Source organism: Myotis daubentonii, chromosome 3 (genome assembly GCF_963259705.1).
Source record: "Myotis daubentonii chromosome 3, mMyoDau2.1, whole genome shotgun sequence".
Classification (NCBI taxonomy): domain Eukaryota; kingdom Metazoa; phylum Chordata; class Mammalia; order Chiroptera; family Vespertilionidae; genus Myotis; species Myotis daubentonii.
The window spans coordinates 180358785-180380695 of NC_081842.1; the positions used below are offsets into that span (position 1 = coordinate 180358785).

Consider the following 21911-nt stretch of genomic DNA (forward strand, 5'->3'; position numbering starts at 1 on the left):
CACCCATGTCCATAGCAGCATTATTTATAATAACTAAAAGGTAGAAGCAACCCAAGTGCCCATCAATGGATGAATGGATAAACAAAATGTATTATACACATGCAATGAATATTATTCAGCCTCAAAAAGGAAGTAAATGTTTCCATGTGTTATAACGTGGATGAACCTTAAGCACAATATGTTAAGTGAAATAACAGTCACAAAAGGACAGGTACATATAATTTCACTTATATGAGACACCTGGAGCAGTTAAATTTACAGACAGAAAGTAGAAGGGTTGTTGCCAGGGCCTGGGGAGCTGTGTGAGGAGATAGGGAATTGTTGTTTAGTGAGTGTAGAGCTCCAGTTTTGAAAGGTGAAGAGAGTTCTAGTCATTCACAACAATGTGATCAAAAGTTTGTATCCAAAGATTTATCAGCAATTGTTAATACTGTCTCCATTATAAGTGGTTTTAATATGTTGTGAAGAAATTAAACATATCCAAAGTGTTTCAGTGAGGATGCAGTTGTTTTCATTCCATCCTACATAGACAATAGGAGGAGGATCTTCTCGATGGGTGAGCAACGGCATTATATCGGTACTTACAGCCTTGGCACGCACAGTGTAGTCAGCTAATTGTGCTGCTTGTTTCCTAAAATAATGAGACTTTTCTATTTTTTTGTGCTTTAGGAAAGATTAAGAAACTTCAAAGAGCTCCAAGCTAAATTTCAAAAGCTTGATGTGCCATCCCTTCCAGGACCTATTAAATCCCTAGCAGGTGTTTCTCCAAAGGGTGACATTGGAAGCACACAGTCAACAAGGATTTGGGCCAATGGGAAACCCCTCTCATCCAACCACAATCAGCCCCCACCATATTGTTCCAGTGGTGAACCCCAATCTCTTGAACCCCAGAAAATGAAGTTGGCACCAAGGAGTGATACTCAGAAATGTTCTAATTCCCTGGAACCTCCAGGAAGGTCTACTCATTCTGCAGAAAATTCACAGAAGGCTTCTCTGCCTTTAGATGTGAATCAGTCAAACGCTAAGGTAACCGATAAGAAGAAAGAGGTGGCCAGTACCTTCAGAGACAAGCTCCAGAACTGGGAGAAGGTTTCATCTCAGAAAAGTGACATGTCATCAGCCCTTTGCCTTGCCGGCTGTGGAAGTGGGGCTCTCCATCTAGAAGATCAGAAAAGCACGGGGCTCACTACTCCAGAGGAGCCCAGGAAACAGCTGGAAATAAAAGGCTCCCAGACTCTTCCTTCCCAGAGGCACTTCATGGCCCAAAGAAAATCACATGTCACCTCAGAAGATCCCACATTTCTGCTTTCTCAACAAGGAAAGAAGAGCCTAGGAAAGGCCAGTCCTGAGAGGAGCCCAGCGGGGAGCACCTGCCAGCCTATCTATGAGAGTGAGCTTGCCAGCCAGGATCCAGGTGAGAAATCTAATCCCCACAGGTGCGGGGGGGAGAGCTCATTGCATTTTTCCAACTTAAAGCTGGGGAACTTGAGAAGGTCACATATGTGACCTCAGTAATCTTTGCTCTAAACGTAGGTATTATAGGAGCATCTGCTAAATTGTAATTTTCAGGTTTGGGCAAAGTGACTAATCTCCTGGAATTATATTGAGAGACAGTTTGAGCAAACTTGGATTTGAATCCTAGTTCTACTTCTTGCAAGATGCATGAACTTGGGCAATCTGCTTAACTTCATAGAGCCTGATCTGCTCTCCTACAAATCAGATTCATCACCAGTCTTCCCTGTCTTAGTAAACAGGACAACCGTCCTCCTGGTTGCTCATGCCCAAAATGTAGGAGTCATGCTCTGTTCCTCTCTGCCTTCATTCTTTGTATCCAATCCATCAGCAAGCTCTTGGTTCTATCACTAAAATATGTTCTGGATCCCTCCACTTCTGCCCTCTGCCCATCTCCACACTACAGTCATCTCTCGCCTGGACCACTGCAATGGTCCAACTCATCTTCCTGCTTTCACACTCTGCTCTCTTATATTCTGCTCTCTTCCTAGCAGGCACAGTGATCCTCTAAAACATAAGTTGTATCACATAAGGCTCCTGCTCATATTCAACTCATCATCTTACTGTGTTCACGTGATATGGTCTTTGCCTACCTTTCTTACCTTCTCCTCTCTCATTACATTGGCCTTTTTGTTGTCCCTTAGATATATCAAGCTGTTACACCCCAGGGCCTTTGCACTTGCTGATTCCTCTGCCTGAAACACTCTTCCCCCAGGTCTCTGATATCTGACTCAAACATTTCATCTCTGTTCAGTACACCTGATGTGAGTGGATCTTGTGGATCATTCTATCTCAGTGGTCGGCAAACTCATTAGTCAACAGAGCCAAATATCAACAGTACAACGATTGAAATTTCTTTTGAGAGCCAAATTTTTTAAACTTAAACTATATAGGTAGGTACATTGTTATTAACTTAATTAGGGTAAAGTTGGCCTTTACTAAAAACGTCCTCAATCTGATTGAGGTACGTTTGCTGAGGTCAACCCCTTCCAACTCTCCCATCCATACTCGTCTTGTATACTTGTTTTGTCTATCTCAATGGTCGGCAAACTCATTAGTCAACAGAGCCAAATATCAACAGTACTTCATCAAAATAGACTCGCCCAGGCCAAAAACCGACTTCTGCACATGGGCCACGAAGTTTCAATCGTATGTGCGCGCCTGCATGTGGTATTTTGTGGAAGAACCACACTCAAGGGGCCAAAGAGCCACATGTGGCTCGCGAGCCTCAGTTTGCCGACGACTGTTCTATCTAAAATAGTCATGGCACCCCATCACTATCTTCTTACATTGCTTTGATTTTTGTCATATCACTTCTTCCTACTTACTATATTATGTATTGGTTTATCCTAGTAAAATGTAAGTTACATGAGAATAAGAACTGTGTTTACCACCATATCCCCAGAATCTAGAAGGACAAGGCTCCAGGTTCAGTGGTTCTCAAAGCATAATTATTGAATGACTGAAATGGACTGATGAGGTGGGTGGATGGATTGCCTGCTTCTAATCTCTTTGAACTTAGAATAGCATCTAAATTACTACTCATTTCAAGGTCCTGCTTCTTTTGATCCCTGTTTATGTCTCTGACTTGCCTCCTGCCTCTTCCCCTGGCTCACTAGCCCATAGTCAACACACTGGATTTCTTGCTGTTCCTTCAACAGAACTTTGTTGTGACTCGGGACCTTTACTATTGCTGTTCCCTCTTCCTAAAAAAAAAAAAAAAAAAACAACTCTTTTTTAAAAAACTTTTATATACTAGGTTCATGGAGGTCAAAGTCAAATAACACTTCCTGGTAAATCTTTTTTAGCCTCCCTATCTAAAGACCACTTGCTCACCACCAAGATTCGCACTCTTTATATCATCCTCTTTTTTATTTCCTTTATAGAACTAACACATCTTGTCTGTTTACATGTTTATCATCAGTCTCATCCTATAAGAATAAAATTATCTTGTTTGTTTGTTTACATGTTTACATCAGTCTGCTTCTATTAGAAGGAAAATTCCTGAGGGCAGAACTGTGTCTGCTCTTATTCTTGATCAGCTCTATCCCCAGCCACTAGAACCATGCCTGGAATATAGTAGACAAGTAATTACTGATGAATAAATGGGAAAGAAGATGGGATCAATGGGAGGAGGGTTATGTGGGAGGGAAGGAGGAAGGATGGCTTGTTTACCTACCTGGTGGAACTGTTATGAGGATTAAAAAAGATAACCCATGTAAACCACCGAGCACACTGCCTGAGAATAATTAGGGGCCCAATAAGCAAGCGATCATTTGCTTTCACTGGCATATCCTTAATTTGATAAAGACTAAAATTACTGACATTGGATTATAGCCTCAGAAGAGAGAAACTTTGGCCCTGCTGGGAGGGCAAGAACGAAGCCACTCCCACTTGAAGAGGACAGCAGGGCTTTGAGAGTCTCACTGGTATATTTGGGAAACACCAGTCAGGTCCTTTAGTTGTACCATGTAATCAACCCCTACTTTATGTAAACCAAAAATCAAAGAGTTTGGTTAATATAAGAGTTTGCATTATTTTCCGAAGAAGCAGATATAATTTTCATCTATATTATTGGAATTTCTGTTGAGTTTGGCTTAGTGCAGAAGGATAAAATATGCAAAACTGGGATTATCCTGCCAAATTCCAGGACACAAAATCCACAGGTGCCTAGGTACCACCGTAGTCAGCCTTGAAGCCTGTGTTAGGCTACAAGCCCTGGAAATCAGAGATCAATCCTGATTCCTCTTTATAGCACCCATGTTATGGCCCACCATAAGTCCCTGAAGAATCCTTTCAGTTGTCCATTTCCTCTGAATTGGGCCCGGTACTTGGTGCTAGGGAAAGGTCAATGTGTCTTAGTCCCTGCCCACAGGAGCCTAACTCAGTGAGAAATTAGACCAGCCCCTCTAATAAGCCACAACACTGCTGGAGAGGTGTTAACAATGTGCTATGGGGATATAAAACAGAGTCCTAGATTTCTGGTAGCAATCAAGAAAAGCTTCTTAGAGGAGGTGTCATTGGAGCAGGGCCTTAAAGGAAGAGTTGAAGTTTGGCATGAAAGATAAAAGGGAACAGCATTCTAGGAACCAGGAATGGCATAAACAAAATCTTGGATATACGAAAGCTTTTGAAGGCCTGTAAAATCCAATTTGGGAACTGAGGAGCCAATGATGTGAGTGAAAGATGTTTGGGCTTCAGGTCAGGGAAGTAGGATAATAAAATCCGGTAAGAAAATAATCTGGAAATGTCGATTGGGGCTATGTGCTGTTTAAATGCCAGAGGAGGGAGCCAACAAAGGGCATGCTGAGGAAATGGCAGTTCATCCTCTGGGCAGCAGGACGGTGACAAGATCAGGGCCGTGTTTCGATCTGGACACTCTGGCTACTGGGTGGAGTATAGATGTGGGGGGAATGAGAATGAGGCAAGGCAACTCATCAGTTTCTCCCCACAGGCCATAAAATGGAAACACTTGACAACCTACATTGTGGCTTTTTGTGCTCAGAAAAAGAGCCAGCTGTCAAACATCACCAGCTTCCCAAAACGAAACCACTGCCTTCCGTGGAGTCCCTCGGTCCTCCTCCCGAGAAGCCACCGAAGCCTCCAGGAGTGAGCCTCCGGGCCTTCCTGAGGCGGACAGCTGCGGTTCCCAAGACCCCCAGGGAAGGTGAGGAAATGCACAGCCCTCACAACCCCACCACCACCACTCACAGTGGGCCAGTACCCCCCCCCCACCTCCCTTTCCGCATGAGCGCCCGGTGACAATGCTGAACTGCTTCTCCAGGGCTGGACATCCATCAATGCTCATTCTCACGTAGAGGCCGTGGCAGCTTGCCCGTGAAATGACAAACCTGCGGGAATTGGCCCCTTATCGCTCCTGAGCCAGCCGGCTTCCCCTGAGAGCCTTGCATTTGATCACTGGGAATCCGTCCAAGAGGAAGAAAATGAAAAGGAGCAGGGCAGGGAGGCAGAGCGCCTCTGTGTTTCTCACAAAGTCTGTGTTGTCAACACAGCCTGTGCAGTAGACGAGGGGGAGGCAGTGAAAGGGAGGCAGTCAGTGTGAAGTTGACCTGTGGTCATGATGGAGGTCCCTCAGGCCTCTGCAATCTGCCTGCAGTAATTCACTGAAGGGCTCCCACCTGCCCCCACTGGTCCCTTCCAGGACTGAGGCACCTTGGAAGCCATTTCTCTGTGCTGTTATGTGTCTAACTCTGACACATAAAGGCGCCCTTGCTCATATACACCCCCATTCCAGACTCACCCTATTGACATTTTAAACACCTTTGTCCTGTCTGCTCTAATGAAACGGGGAGGAGAGGGAGGACCGTGCTAACATGTTTTACTGTGACCATGAGTGCCAGCAGACGGGGCACTAAACGAGCTACTTCTAGCTCATTGGTTGTTCGTTTGACTGCTCTGGGCAACTTCATGGTTAAATTTCTTGAACTCAGTGGTTCCCAAATTTTCGTGTGCATCCGAATCACCTAGGTGACCTGTTAAAACACACTACTGGGCCCCATACCAGTTTCTGACTCAGTTTGGGTTGGAGGCCTGAGGATTTACCTTTTTAACAAGTTCTCTGGGGCTGCTCATGCTGCTGCTCCAGGGACCACGCTTGGAGAACCACTACTATAAGTCATCTTAGGTCTCATCCTAAAAGAAAATTCTATATAGAGAAACACGGCTCTTAGCATTATATGTTAAGAATACAGCCACCTCCATATCGGGGAAGTCTATAAATGTTAAATAATTTAGGGCTCAAACCATCTCTCTGAAAGGGAAGAAGGTTGTGAGAAGACATAAAACAAAGTAAGTCTTTTATAATAAAACGGGCTTTGTAAATTGTAGCACCCCCCCCATACACACACACACACACACACACACACACACACACACACTCTAGCTGTTTAAGTTTGGGCGTGTTACTCCCTGAGCCTCATTGTCCTTGCCTGTACATGGAGATGACAATAACACTCACCATATAGATTATTGTGAGGATAAATGAATGAGATGAGGCATGGAAAGACTTCATAGTTATTGTCACACCAGTAAGAGCTCCATAAGTGCAATGTTATCATTATTTCAAGCATGCATTCTCTTTGCCAGGCCCTGTGACAGGCATGAGATTAAGAGAGAAACCCAACAGACAACCTGGTACTCAAGGAGGTCAAAGTCTAATACAAGAGAGTGTACTCATGATTAAGCACCATAAAGTGTGGGTGAGGGCTGCGATGTAGGCAGTGATCATCTGGATGCCAGGGAAGGGGAGGCTTGGGGAACAGGTGAGTTGCCAACCACATTGTGTCTCTGGAGTCAGGTCATTGCACAAACATAATTTGCTTTAATCAGGCTGCTGCTACTATCTCTTTTTCACTCTCCCTTTTGCTCTTGCAGCAGCTGTGAAGGAAGGCTACCTACCTCCAGAGAGGTAAGTACCTGTTTCTTAATTGTGCAGGAGTGTAGCCTGCCAACGAGGCCACTGAGCCTGCCCACAAGCAGGCAGTAAGCACAGGCCAGGCATCGGTATTTCTCCAAAGGGTTGTGGGAAGAGCAGATGTAGAAGCAACAAACTGCAGCTCTTGTTTTAGATGAGAGATTAAATAAACCACATTTAAAAACCATGCTGACATTAAGTTGCAAAGATGGTCCTCTGAGGTACTTTTATTTATTGTACAGTTGGATTCAGTAAATTGAAACATCAGCTTCCATAGTAATAAATTGAATTAGAGGCTACAAAAAGTCAAGGGCAGCTGGCAGGATGTTCAGAACTGGTAATGGGACAAAGACCTTCTATTTTTGCTGCATTCATTCTAAGAATTTTGCCATGGAAGTGTTAGGTCATTAATTCACTCAACCAAATACTGTTGAGCCCTTTTAATGCATTGACCTGGCTACTTAATACAAATTTTCTCATTTCATCTTCTCAAGAAGGCATCAAAGTTGCTGCCTCTGTCTTCATTTTATAGCTAAAAACACTTGGGCTCAGAAAGTTTGCCACTTGCTGAGCTGTGATTCTAACTCAGGTGTGCACAAACTATTTTTTATTGTGATATAATTGATGTATAACATCTCAGTTTGAGGTACACAGCCTTTTGGATTAATACATTTATGTATCATAATATAACCACTACAGCAGGTTAGCTAACATCTTTATCACCTCATATAATTATTTCTTTTTGTATGTGTTGAAAACAGTTAAGATCTAGTCTCTTAGCAACGTTGAAGTTTCTAATAAGTATTTTTTTACTCTAATGACTAGGTTGTGCATTAGATCTCCAGAACTTATATACTAGGTGCAAGTTGACTGGGTTGCTCCTATGTCTGGGGTTCAGCTTGCATCTGGCTGATCTAGGATGACCTTGGCAGGGATGACCTTGGTGCAACTCGACTTAGCACCCTCATCACATCCTCTGGTGAGCTAACTGAGGAATGCTGTCCCAGCAGTGGCAGCAGACAAAGCCAATAGCACAAACACTTTCCGTGCCTCTGCGGTATCACATTTGCTGACCTCCTATTAGTCAAAGCAAGTGACAGGACTAAGCCCAGCATCACAGTGGGAGGCACTGAAGTGCAGGGTCCCAGGGATATGAAGAATAGTAGCGTCAGTCCAATCAAACTAGCACAGAAGGGAAGTATTTGAAATGAATGCTGAGGGTCAACATTCGCTGGATAACATGGGAAGGAGCACTTTAGACAGAAGTAGGAGGTATGAAGTAACATATTATTTTGGAAATTAGAAGTAGTTAAGTGGAGTTAGAGTATAGAAAGTGTAATAAGGAATGGAAAGAAATGGGATGGTGAAGGTAGACAGGAACCAAATCTTAGAGCGGTGAGTACACCAAGGAACAGATAGTCATATTCAACAAGGGGGAACACCTAGTTTAGTGGTTAGAGTTGAATGACGGCACAAGGTAGGTTGGTGGACCTGCATTTCATGTACATTTATTTGAATGAGGGGAAATAATTTAGACATCTCAGGAAATGGTTTGCATTAGTTACTGGATGAGCATTGGCCCTGGTATGACATTTTGAGGGGACAATGGAATTCTGATGTACCCTGAGACAGTCTTGGTTCCCTCGTGCCTCACATACAGGGCACATCTCAGTGTGATTGGGTGTGCCATGATCGTACTGTATAGCTAGATACACATTTTTCCTGCAGCTAGGCTCTAAACTAGGCTGACTTCTTCTCTCACACTTTCATCAAAGAATCAGCAATCCATTTCAACCCTGGGCACAAACTGGCTGTGATGGGCAAGTACTGGGAAACGTAGTCTGTGACACCTTCTTCGTAAGGGATTTACAGGGGCAATTTGTGCTGTTCTTTCAAATTGACTTTAGTACTGAACCTACCCTCATCCGAAATGAGATTCATTGCATCTCAATTATTATATGAGCCATCCTATATAATAAAAGGGTAATATGCAAATAGACCTAACGGCAGAACAACCAAAGCATAATATGCTAATGATACCCTAAGGCTGCTCAACCGCTTGCTATGACGTGCACTGACCACCAGAGGGAGGATTCTCTGACCAGTAGGTTAGTTTGCTGCTGGTATCCAGCTGATAGGGACTGAGCGAGATGGCTGGACATACCCTGGAACCCTCCCATGGTCCCTCCCTGGCCAATCATGCACCAGTGGGGTCCCTCAGCCTGGCCTGTGCCCTCTCGCAATCTGGGACCCCTCGGGGGATGTCACAGAGCTGGTTTCAGCCCCATACAACAGGCCACTCCCCTTGGGAGGGTACGCGAGCCTCTCCCTATCTCGACTGATTGGGTACGAACTCAGAGCAGGCACAGTGGGGCCGGGATGAGCAGGAGCAGCAGGTAGGAGCTGCAGGCAGCGTTGGACTGCGGGTTTCCCAGTCCCTGCAGGCCATCCAGAGGGACTCCACCCATGCACTTCTGTTTACTCAAAAGTCCTTCAAGTTGAACTGGGAGGGGGGTAAAAAAGATAACCTTCCTACCTCAGACTCAAAACCACTTGGCCAAGATCTACTCATTGGTACAGTGGACACTGTCTTTACATAACAGTTCTTAAAACATCTAAGGACTACATTTTTCTTTGAATTGAATCTCAATCTTTTTCAACCATTATTCACAAAACAGGTGTCTTTGTGTTTTAGCTGTATTTTAATAGACTATATATATGTACACACACACACACACACACACACACACACACATATGTGTGTGTATATATATATAAATCATCTTGTTAGGAACTCAGTGCATTCACAGTAAACATTTTCATTTCTGAGCTTCTTCATATGATCAAATATGAGAAGTTGCATAGCGTAAGAGAAAAATACAGGTCTGGAGTCAGAGCAGCACAGATTCAAACTCCTCCCCTGTACCTGAGACCAGTCACTTACCAGCTCAGAGCTTTAACACACACATCTGTAAAGTGGACACAATAATACTTACTTCACTGATGGCCATGAAGACTAGATGAGATAAAATGTCTAAAGCACCACGAATAGAGAAGATGCTTGATGAGTCTGTTTGTTCTACCCTGGGCCTCTCCATCTCTGGTTGCCTCTGGAATATTAATATCTCATTAGCTCACAACAGTGAAATGACTTTTTGGAGATTATTCTTTGCCATCACTTTTTCATGGGAACCGAGCTGGCTGGCACCCTCTAGGACAACAGCCCCTATTAGTGTGAGCAAAGCAAGGGAGTCCCAGGGCAGCAGTCAGCAGGATCTCTGTCAGTACTTAGCAGAGCTGGCTAGTATTTCATTCATTTGCTATAAATACAGCTTTTCTCCCAGTAGGAAGTCAGAAAACAGTCCTGACTCAGTGAATCTCAGCTAGACACTAAGGAAGGGAGAGGCTGTTTATTTCCTGAGCAGAAAAGATTCACACAGGACAGTGTTTCTCAGATGTGGGGCTGTGGGTGGATCTCAGGAATCCACCATTTTCTCTCCTCAACATTTTAATTTTGTGTTTTTGTTTTGATGGCAGCCTTTTAAAAATACTATAAGCCTATTATGAATCTCTTGGATGACCTCTCCCAAGCCAATACTTTGGAATGTGCGTTTGTACTAGTATTTGTGTTTTGGTGTGTCTAGCCCATGCTGAGTGGGAGATACAAACGTGCCTGGGGCTGCAGCTCTTGTGACAGTCTAGGGTCCTGTGTGAGAGGCAGGAGAGCAGAGGCTGTGGAGGGGGACAGCTGCCTTACCTGAGGCATCCAAGCAGAATAGTGATGCTAGCAGAATGACGACATTGTAGCCCAATAAAACGCATTTGTTCTCATTTGACTCTGTAAGTCAAATTACAGAGTGCTGTAAAGAAATTTTTTTTTTTTAGGTATTAAGATAGTAACTGGGGATTGAAGGCCTCAGAGGTGGTGACATTAGGGTTGAGACCCGAATTCAGGGGCCCCAGTCATGGAAGGTCTAGAAGCATATTCCAGGAGAGGGCACCACTGGTGCAGACCCTCAAGGAAGAACTCCTCCCCCCACCATGTCTACAGAGCCAGAAAGGAGAGAATGTAGTTAAACACAGCACTGGGGATGATGTGGGCAACCCTTGTGAGCCTGGAATGAATACTGATTTCTCTCTAAATGCATTGGGAAGCCATGGAGAATGACAAGCTAGGCAGTGACGTGTGCTGACATTTAGTTTGTAACAGTTACTCTGGGTTCCGTATGAATAAATTTAGTGGGGAAATGGGAGAAGAGGAAGACGGTCTAGGAAACCACTGCAACAATAATAAAACAGTGATTATAACATCAAAAATAGCAATCAACCCTTAGACAGTGTCTGTTCTAAGTACATATATGAGCCCATATATGACAATCTAAGAAGTGGATGAAACCACCCATTTTACAGATGAGTAAACTGAGTCACAGAGAGGTGAAATAAGTTGGCAAGCACAAGATAGTAGAAATGAAGATAAAGAGCCCTGGCCGGGTAGCTCAATTGGTTAGATAAGCGTTCTAATACATTAAGGTTGTGGGTTAAATCCCCAGTCAGGGAACGTACAAGGATCAACCACTGAATTCATAAATAAGTAGAACAACCAATCAATGTGTGTTTCTCTTTCTCCCTTTATCCCTCTCCCTCTCACTTCCTCTCCCTATAAAAATCAATGTTAATTAATTTAAAAAAGAAATGGAGATAAATCACTGGATTCAAGTTGTGTTTAGGGGTGAAAGCCAGCAACTGCTGGATCAGCTGTGGGAGTGAGATGGGAGAGGAAGAGGAATCTAGGAAAACTAGAAGATTTTCTGTCTGTGTCATTGTTGATATGAACACCTGTGGAGTGCTTGGCACATCACTAGAGCTCAGTACCAGACACAACCTTCCTGAAAGCTATTTGGGATTGTTCTGCTTAACTAAGCAAAAGCAGGACCTTTGTGCATGTAAGATCAGAATCTCTAAAGGCTAGTTTCTAAGTTGTTCGCCACTACAGTGCTCTTTCTTGAGTGGCTCCTTTTACGATGGGACGTTAAAGGGGGCCCCAAGATCCCAGTGTGCTCAACTGAATTGCTATGGGGAAAGAGTGAAGAGAGGGAATTTTTTTAAGCCTGTGCCTTATAAAGTTTTAGACCCAGAACATCCAGGTGGCATCAGCTTAAGCCACGTCAATCACTTCTTATTACACTCAACCACTGAGCCAGGCCAGCTGGGCTTATCCCCTTTTAATTGGATTTCAGGGACACAGCAAGGTCGCAGTTTGGCCTGCCTTTCACAAGGTAGGAGCAGTGGATTTACTTAGGGTTTTTCTCTTTCGTGTTTTCAAGCATTATTCCTTTTAAAAAATCCCTGAAAGTTTCTGTTTATTGGGCACTTTCAATAAACAAAGCCTGTGCCCCTTACTTAGGTCCACTCCTTCATTTTAAAACACCCAACCACAGAGTGCTCTGTTCAGGCGGACCACTGATTCAAATGCTGATCTCATCCAAACACCCTCCCAGACACACCCAGAGATAACGTTTAACCTGAACGCCTGTGGCCAGTCAAATTGACACATAAATTAACCTTTACAGTCATTCTAGTTTTGTGGCCCTTTATTAAAAGAATTAAGTTATAAACTTATGAATTTTAGAAAAAACACTTTAGCGCCCAGAATTGGACAACATTGGCAGCATTGTTCTTTCTTGTTTGTTTGTTTGTTTGTTGTTATAGAAGTCATAGTAGAAGTAGTATGTTATGAAACATGGTGGTAGGGTTGGGCTTATACACACCCGTATAAATACACACATACATATTTGTATATCTGTATATACAAATGCATATATTCATATGTATCTGATATACATTTATCATAGACATATGTGTATTTTGTGTGAATGTATATCATCCTATCTAATAATAGAGAAACATGGTAATTAACCATAACTTCACTACCCTTCCCATTGGCTAATCAGCGAGATATGCAAATTAACTGCCAACCAAGATGGCGGCCGGCAGCCAGGCAGCTGAAGCGAACAGGAGGCTTGCTTGCTCCAGTGATGGAGGAAGCCAACGTTCCCTGCCTGCCGCTGCCGGCCTCTGAGCTGCAGTCTAAGAAACAATGTTGCAATTATAGAAGCTAAACAAGCTCCAGATACCTGCTTTCAGCCAGCTTTGGCCTCAGAGCTTAGAGCAGCAGTGATGGCAACAATGTTTCAATTAGCCGCAGCCTCAGAGCTGGAGCCGGCTCTCAGTTCCAGTGACAGCTATAGAAGGTAAATAAATCCCAGAATAAAAAAATTAAAAAATAAAAAAATAAAAAAACAGAAAAAAAGGAGAGGTTGGGAGCTTCAGTCACCTGCCAGCCTGAAAATGGCCCTCAGCCCCTCACCCAGAATGGCCAGGCACCCCAGTGGGGACCCCCACCCTGAAGGGGGGTGAGACCACCTGCAAACAGCCATCATCCCCTCACCCAGGCTGGCCAGGCACCCAAGCGGGACCCCCACCCTGATCCGGGACACCCTTCAGGGCAAACCAGCCAGCCCCCACCTGTGCACCAGGCCTCTATCCTATATAGTAAAAGGGTAATATGCAAACTTACCCTAACAGCAGAAGGACTGGGAATGACTGGTCACTATGACACACACTGACCACCAGGGGACAGACGCTCAATTCAGGAGCTGCCCTCTGGTGGTCAGGGTGCTCTCACATGGGAGGAGCTCTGCTCAGCCACAAGCCAGGCTGATGGCTGACAGTACAGCAGTGGTGGTGGGAGCCTCTCCTGCCTCAGCAGCGCTAAGGATGTCTGACTGCAGTTTAGGCCTGCTACCCGCTGACAAGTGGATATCCCCCGAGGGCTGCTGGGCTGCCAGAGGGATGTCTGATTGCCATCTTAGGCCAAATCCCTGGGGAGCGGGCCTAAACCAGCAGGTGGTCATCCCCTGAGGGGTCCCAGACTGCGAGAGGGCATAGGCCGGGCTGAGGGACCTCCTCATCCCCCCCCCCCAGTGCACAAATTTTTGTGCACCGGGCCTCTAGTATATAAGAATATCTATGCATGAGCTTAGATATGTGTGTGTGTTCAGTAAAAATTGAGAAAGTAGCAGAGCTAGTGGTAGAGGTGGTAGAAGTTCAAGTTCAAGTGGTGGAAGTGTGGGATGGTAGGCAGAGTGGTAGTGGTGGTAGTGGTAACATATACCTTATGTCAGTAAACACAGCATAATATATGTCCAGGAAGAAGAGACTTGGGCCCAATTACCCACCCAAGGTCATAGGTGAAGTTGAGACTCAGCCTCACATCTAACTTTCCAAAGCATGTGTCCCCTCACCACCTTTCTGCCCGACTGCTTCATTGATTCTTCATCTTTATCAAGCATCTAAAATGTAGAGGATGGGAGCTTTATTAGCTCTTGAGAGAAACACGTCCTTGGAATTATTTTGTGTATTTTTGTGAACATAGTACAAATACATTTTCAGGTTCATTTTAGGTCGCATGGCTGTAATTTTTTAAAGTTTAATCATCATTTAATTCAGGAGAAAGGTTTCTTAGGATGAAGGCCAGGGAGGAGAGTAGTCTTGTAAGAATTATTTATTGTAAATGGGGATTTGCCCAGTTTGGGACTTTGGGACATTGAGAAATCACATGGCCACATATTTCCTTGTCACTGAGAACCTGTAGAATACCACACAGAGCAACTCCTAGCTAAGCTACTCCTGGTCTCTTTGCCTCCAAAGTGACCATTGACATAAGAAGTGGAAGAAGGTGGGTTTTCCACTTAGATCTACCCCCTAATGAAATAAACACAGAAGTACAGCTATAGCAGGCTTTTCTGCTCAAGTCCCAATCTTCCTACTTAGTATAAGCTCTTTTGATTTTCCAGAACGGTTTTTCAGTGAAACTTTTTGATGCGTCTCATGCAAAGTGATCCAGAGGAAGGTGAGAAAGGAAATGTACCTGCTGGGTGTCTCCCACATGTTAACTCAGTTATTCCTACAGTGACCCTATGAAGAAATTAAGGCCCCAAGAATCTGAATGACTGCTTAAGACCACACAGGGATGGATATCATGAATCTAAGTACAGTGCCTAACATATGGTAAACCCTCAACAAACAGTAGCTGCTACTGGGATGGGTAATTTCACTGTTTGACCAAGTGAACAGATGTTTGGATGAGCTGTGTGTACCACTTCTCTAGAGTGAACAGCCCAAGACAGAGGTTGGCAAATTATTCTCCAAAGGAGGGCTGTATCCCTAAGGTAGACATAGCAAGTACAAACAAGAATGAGAGGAGGTCATGGGCCCATGCTTCAGCCAGAGAAAGCCAACTTGTTTTCCAGATAGATCTCTAAGGGTCCAAGACAATAGGAAAGCATCTACTTGTGTAAATCATCTTTAACGCTCGCATCGCATTTACAGAGCTATTGTTTCTTCTTGAACACAGATAATGTTGATGAGATCTTCAAGAAACACTAATGTTTTATTATCCAGTACTTAAATTACCAGGGGCTTCCTATAAGAAAATCAGAAAAGATAGAATCCTGATACTATGCCAGTAATGAAAAGCACTTTCCAAAATGCAAACCCCAAACCTTTTTTTAAAGAACACTATAATTTCTGTCCTCCAGCATAATAATATTACTATCATGCTTTTGTAGAAGGTCTATGTGAAGAGGGCAACTATTTCATTCAATATCGATAGCCTACTTTTAAAGCAGATTTTATAATTGTTGTTTTGTAGAGTAGGAAATTGAAGATTAAGTGATGTAGCCAATATTTTATCATTAGAAAGTAGAAGAGCTGGGCTGACCCCAAGAACCAACTCTGTCTGTAATTCTATGCTGCCTCCCAGTGATGTCTACAGTTCTAGGTGACAGACTATAGACTTAACAAATGTGGAAACAAAGAAATTGAGGCAGAGATATATTTAATTTGAGTTATTTCTTCCCTGCAATCCAAGTTCTTTCTATCGACCCACACTGTGTTAAATCAAGGCAGATCTCAGATCTGGTTTTAATGGACCAGAAAAAAGATAAAAGACATTGTCAGGGAGAAAAAGGGTGGTTTAAATGTATCTATAGAATCTTTTTTCTCCCTTCACATTAACCCTAACACTGCCTTTCTGCTAAGACAGTGGATCTGAAGATGCTTTTTTTTTTTTTTTACACTTGAGTGAAATTATTTCTGATCATCTGAAGTCAGGTATTTATTCATTTCTGACAAAAAAATAGTGCAAGAAATTGATTAAACATCTTCTTTCAATTTTTCCACAAATTTTTTCTTATTAATAAAGTTAATTTACCACAAACCCAATGAGATTGTTAGACCCCCGGAGCATGAGATACATGGGATAGTCTATATTTTAAGAAAATTTCTCTTGATTGTTTCATGCAGGAGGAGGGGAGCCAAAGAGTAAGGGGAGAAATTATGATGCCTTAGAGTTTATTGTTTTCTATTCACACATATTTAAAATATTAGAGGCAATGGGCGGGGGGGAATCTGAAAATACCCAAAATGGACACAAAAAACAAAACAGTTGGGTGAAATGTACTTAATATCTATACTAATAATAGCCTAGGTCAGTGGTTGGCAAACTCATTAGTCAACAGAGCCAAATATCAACAGTACAACAATTGAAATTTCTTTTGAGAGCCAAATTTTTTAAACTTAAACTATATAGATAGGTACATTGTTATTAACTTAATTAGGGTACTCCTAAGGCTTAGGAAGAGCCACACTCAAGAGGCCAAAGAGCCGCATGTGGCTCGCAAGCCACAATTTGCTGGCCACGGGCCTAGGTGGTCATCACACCCTGACACCGAGATGCCCTAATGCCGTCACAAGATGGCTGTGCACACAGCAGAGGCAGGGCCTGGCGGCCACTCCACTTAGCAAAGCCTGGGGGTCCTGTGGCTCCACAGCACAGCAGGTTGCAGTGGAGAGTCCCTGTGGCCTCGCATAGAGGTGGCGGGTTGTGACAGAGAGTTCTCACTGCCTCGCATACTGTGGAGGCGGGCCCTGGTGTCTCCGCCACCTTGCACGAAGGAGGCGGGTCCTGCAGCTCTGCATGCTGTGGAGGCAGGACCCTCAGCTCCAGCCTACCTCTTTGGAGCAATCCATCAAGGAGCCCCAGATAGGTGAGCGGGGCCTACTTCTTTGGGGCGATCAATCGTGGGGCTCCTGCACTGTGAAAGGGCACAGGACAGGCTGGGGGACCCCTCCCCACACCCGAGTGCACAAATTTTATGCACTGGGCCTCTAGTCTATATATATATATAAGCCCAACAAATGAACGGCAGAACAACCAGAATGACTGGTCAACCAGTCGCTATGATGTTCACTGACCACTAGGGGGCAGACACTCAAAGCAGGAGCTGCCCCATGGTGGTTGGTGCACTTCCACAGTCGGAGTGCCACTCAGTTGACCTGGATGAGTGCCACTCCCACAGCGGGCTGATCCCCACAGGCTCCACCCCCACCAGTGCATGAATCCATGCACTGGGCCTCTACTATAATAATAAATGGAGAGAAAAAAAGAAAAGAGAATGCTGCCACCTTTTCATTGTCTGTAACAACTATGCAGATATGCCTTTAAATGGAAAATAAAACCAGGAAGAATACCAAAGTACTGAGACCTCACTTGTGTTAAGGTGGGAGAATTATGGGTAATTTTTCTCCCCTCTACTGTCCACATCCAGTGTGAAATCATTATTTTACATTTGCTATGAACACAGTTGAAGTCCCTTTTGTCTCACTCCCCAGTCCCATTTCTCTTTCTCCCTTCCCAGAGGCAACTCCAGCTGGGAATGCAAGAGTGGATTCATTTAGTATATTTCTTACACTTTAGCTATAAACTCACATATCTGTTAAAGGTATAGTATTTTACATCTATACTAATAAAAGGGTAATATGCTAATTAGACCGGATAGACCAGACGTCTTCTGGACATCATTCCAGACGTCCTTCCTGACAAAACCGGGGCCCGGGCAAAGGAGGGAAGCCTGGGTCCCAGGTGTGGGGGCAAGGCAGAGGTGGTTAGGAGTGATCATGCAGGCAGGCAAGCAGTTAGGGGTGATCAGGCAGGCAGGTGAGCAGTTAGGGGCAATCAGGCAGGCAGGTGAGTGGTTAGGGGTGATCAGGCAGGCAGGTGAGTGGTTAGGAGCCAGTAGTCCCAGATTGTGAGAGGGATGTCCAACTGCTGGTTTAGACTGGTTTAGGCCTGATCCTGGTAGTTGGACATCCCCCGAGAGGTCCTGGATTGAGAGAGGGTACAGGCCAGGCTGAGGAACCACCCCTCTCCCCGTGCACAAATTTTGTGCACTAGGCCTCTAGTTTTTATATAAATGGCATCTTATTTTAACCTTCTGCAACTTGATTTTTTTCCAAAGCTGTGTTTTCATATTATACTAGAGGCCCAGTGCATGAAAATTCATGCACATGGGGGCATCCCTCAGCCCAGCCTGCGCCCTCTCACAGTCTGGGACCCTTGGGGACTGCCCACCTGCTGGCTTAGGCCTGCTCCCTGAGAACAGATGATCTAAAAGAAATAATCATATCCTAGGGTAAGGATTTATCAAAAAGGAAATGGTCGCATGAAAATTCACTGCCAGTGGGGTTGAGGGGACTGAGGGACTCCGGTGGCAGGCATGCGGCACAGCCAGGCCTGCCTGGGGGCGGGCCCAGCTGCACCATGCGCCTGCCACCCCTCAGCAGGGCTGAGGGGTCTGGGCATCGCCATCTTGTGGCTGTGGGTGCCACCATCTTTGTGAGGACATGATGGTCAATTAGCATATTACCTCTTTATTATATAGGATGTTAATGCATGTATGCCTAGTTTATTCATTCCATTTAGACATTGCCTGTATTTCTTTATATAAACAACATATCACAGTATGTTCACATATTCCCTCAATGAGGAACATGAAGATGGTTTTAAATTTTCAACCTTTCAAATGATGCTGCAACAATCATCCTCATATATTTACAGGTAAATATGAGCAAGTTTCTCTAGGTTTTTGTTTTTTGTTTTTTTAACTTAGAGTTAGAGGGGCTAAACAAGAGTAAATAAACAACTTTAGTTTTGCTAGGTATTGGAAAATTATCCTCCAAAATAGTTGTTCCAATTCATATTCTCAAACCTGTATGAAGAGTTCGTGTTTTCCATATTCTTGCTAAATGAGATGTTTTTCAAACTTTAAGATTCTTGCTAAACTGAAGGGTGTGGAACCAAATTACCATTGTCTTGACTTCTATTTCCCCAGTTACTGTGAAGTTGTGAATTTACTTATAAACTATTTAGTTGTTTGCTTCTGTGATATCTACCATATGCTTCTGTCCAATTTTCTATTGGTTTCTTTGTCTTTCTATTGCAGGAGTTCCTAATAGAGTTTACATATTAACTCCTTCTGTTCCACTTTTCTATTGTGACATTTTTGGAGGTTAATCTAGTTAAGAAAGTTTTACCTGGAATGCTTTCTTGCATCTATTAAAATAATCTGAGTGGGGTTTTATTTTCTCTTTCATTGTTTTAGTATGATTAATTGCAATCACAGATTTTCTGATGTTAAGTCATCCTTGAAGTCTTGGGGAAATTTTAGTTGTTTTTATTACTGATTAATTCGTTTTTCTACTATTTTATTCGGACTAAAATGTCTTAAGTGAGATTGGGCTATATTTTTCTTTCATTGTTTGGTCATCTTGTGGTTTTCATATCAAAATTATTATTTCATTTTAAAATGAGTAGCATAGCTTTTCCTTTTTTCCCCCCTCTGAAACTAGTCATTAAACCTCACCACAGATGGGCAGAATGTGGAGGTGGGTAGGGGGGACTGTGGGTTTGTGCACTGTTTATTCAAGCCCTTTTATGGTTTATTGGCCTATCCATATTTCTATTTTTTCTTTAGTCACTGTGATAATTTTATATTTCTCACTAAATTTGCTGATTTTCTCTAGACTTTCAAACTTATTGGCAGAGAACTGATCATAACATCCTCATAGATTTCTAAAAACCTGAAGCTATCCCCAGTTTTGTCCTCTTTTTTACCTCTACTCTGTGGTTGTGTGTGTATACCTTCTCTCATTTTCTTGAACAGTCATGCTAAAGTATGGTCTACTATTAATATACCTACCTAAGCTTTCTTTTTGGTTAGTATTTGGTTTGGCTCTCTTTCCCATTCATCAATGCCAGCGCTTTGGTTTGTCTGTTGCTTTATAGCAGCATTAGCTGGATTTTTAAAACAGCAAGTCAGATAATCTATATTTTATTAGCGTAGGTTCATCTCTGCATTCTTATGATTCTTGATCTATTTGGACTTTTTCCCATTATATTTCATGTTTTAAATTTACTATGAAATTTTTTTACTTGGATTTTTTTCTTCCTTTTCTGCCTTCTTAAACATTTAAGTTTTCTTATTGCACATTTTCCTTCTACCAGTTGAGAAGTTAAATATTCTATTTCAATCCTTTTTAGTAATTACAGTTAAATTTTGACATCTACAATTAAGTCTGATGTTAGTCAAAATCTCTACCCTGCTCCTAAACAATATAAAGACCTGAGAATAATTCTCATAGCTTTCTCTCACCATCATATTATTATTTAATATTTTAATTCCATTTTATTCTTTTTAAAAATATGTTTTATTGAATTTTACAGAGCTAGGAAAAGAGAGAGAGAGAGAGAGAAACATTGATGAGAGAGAAACATCAATCGCTGCCTCCTGCATGGCTCCCACCAGAGATTTGAGGCTGCAACCTGGGCATGTGCTCTGACCAGGAATCGAACCAGCGCCCTCTGGGTACATGGGTCGATGCTTAACCACCCACACTGGCTGGGCCATTTTATTCTTAATTAACACTGACTTTATAATTATTCAAAGTGTGTGTATACATTTTGGGGGATTGTGTGTGTGTGTGTGTGTTGAACTTTCTCATTCTATCCTCCCTACTGTTAACTTTTCCTTTAATATTTTTCATCTGTTAATCTCTCTGTGCTACCTTCTGGGTAACTTCCTCAGATTTAACTAGTTCACTAATTCTCTCTTTTGCTGCACCCAGTCTACTTTTCAACCTATACATTAAAATTTTTATTTTAAGAACTATATTTATTATTTCTATAACTTCTTTCTCTTGTCTCCTACTGTACATGTTTTTTTCACACCCTCTAATGGCTTTTGTCCCTCGCTTTATTTCTTTGAACACATAAAATGTATTTATTTTAAAGCCACATTCATATAATTCTGTTATTTAATTCTTCTGAGTTATATCTTCCGTCTATCTATGGTGGCTCCTTTCCTGGTGGGGTGTACAGTTGTGACTATAAGCTTGTTTGTAGTGGGAACTGTTTCTTTAGAAATCATAGGTGTCCAAGGATATGGAAGTATGTTTACCGAGTAATTTCAGAGTTGCTTTAGCAGAAGGTAGGGTTGCATTTCAAGCACCCTTTTGGCTTTGCATCTTAGAACTACACAGACAGTCTGCATCTGGAACCCACACCTGTGCAAGTTTCTGGTATCTCATGGGGACTCTCTTTTAGCTCTAACGGCCATTATCAGGCAGCAGTCTTCCTGCTCAGAACCTAGGAGAGTGCACCAATAGTTTTAGAACTCCTTTTGCAGATGGGATGGCATTTTGTGACTCTGGACTTCATGCTGATGGCTCAGTTTCAGCATCCCATTCAGATGAGGCCTGTGGCTCAGACATAACTTCCAACTCAGACCTGAGGTCCCTAGTCGACCAGTCGCTCAGATCTTTCTTTATTTGGTTCCCATTTGCCTCTGAGTCCCTTGGTTACAGTTCTCATTTACATCTTTAATTGTGAGTTTCCTCTTGATGTCTGGCACCTGAAGATTTTTACCTTACTGATGTCTAGATGAGTTAGGTGTTCTTTGTATAAGTCTTTGCATTGTTATATTTTATCCAGAATTCCTATGTCTTTAGAACAGGGATGGTGTGCCTTCCATGTCTGCTCAGGTTACCATATTGGCCAGACATACTT

The 21911-nt window shown here is 43.0% G+C and overlaps 2 protein-coding genes across 4 annotated transcripts in view; one reads left to right on the forward strand and one right to left on the reverse strand.

The window, feature by feature from the left end:
- PRKAA2 (protein kinase AMP-activated catalytic subunit alpha 2) overlaps positions 1-21911 on the reverse strand; it is a 259642-nt gene that overhangs the window by 132829 nt on the left and 104902 nt on the right. The window lies entirely within an intron of this gene.
- FYB2 (FYN binding protein 2) overlaps positions 1-21911 on the forward strand; it is a 96625-nt gene that overhangs the window by 34282 nt on the left and 40432 nt on the right. The window contains exons 2-4 of one of the 3 annotated variants that reach the window (XM_059689416.1): positions 670-1414; positions 4967-5179; positions 6907-6940. In XM_059689416.1, coding sequence (XP_059545399.1) covers positions 670-1414; positions 4967-5179; positions 6907-6940 — 992 coding nt within the window. The remainder of the gene's footprint in view (positions 1-669; positions 1415-4966; positions 5180-6906; positions 6941-21911) is intronic. The other 2 variants (XM_059689417.1, XM_059689418.1) reach the window with 2 other exon arrangements.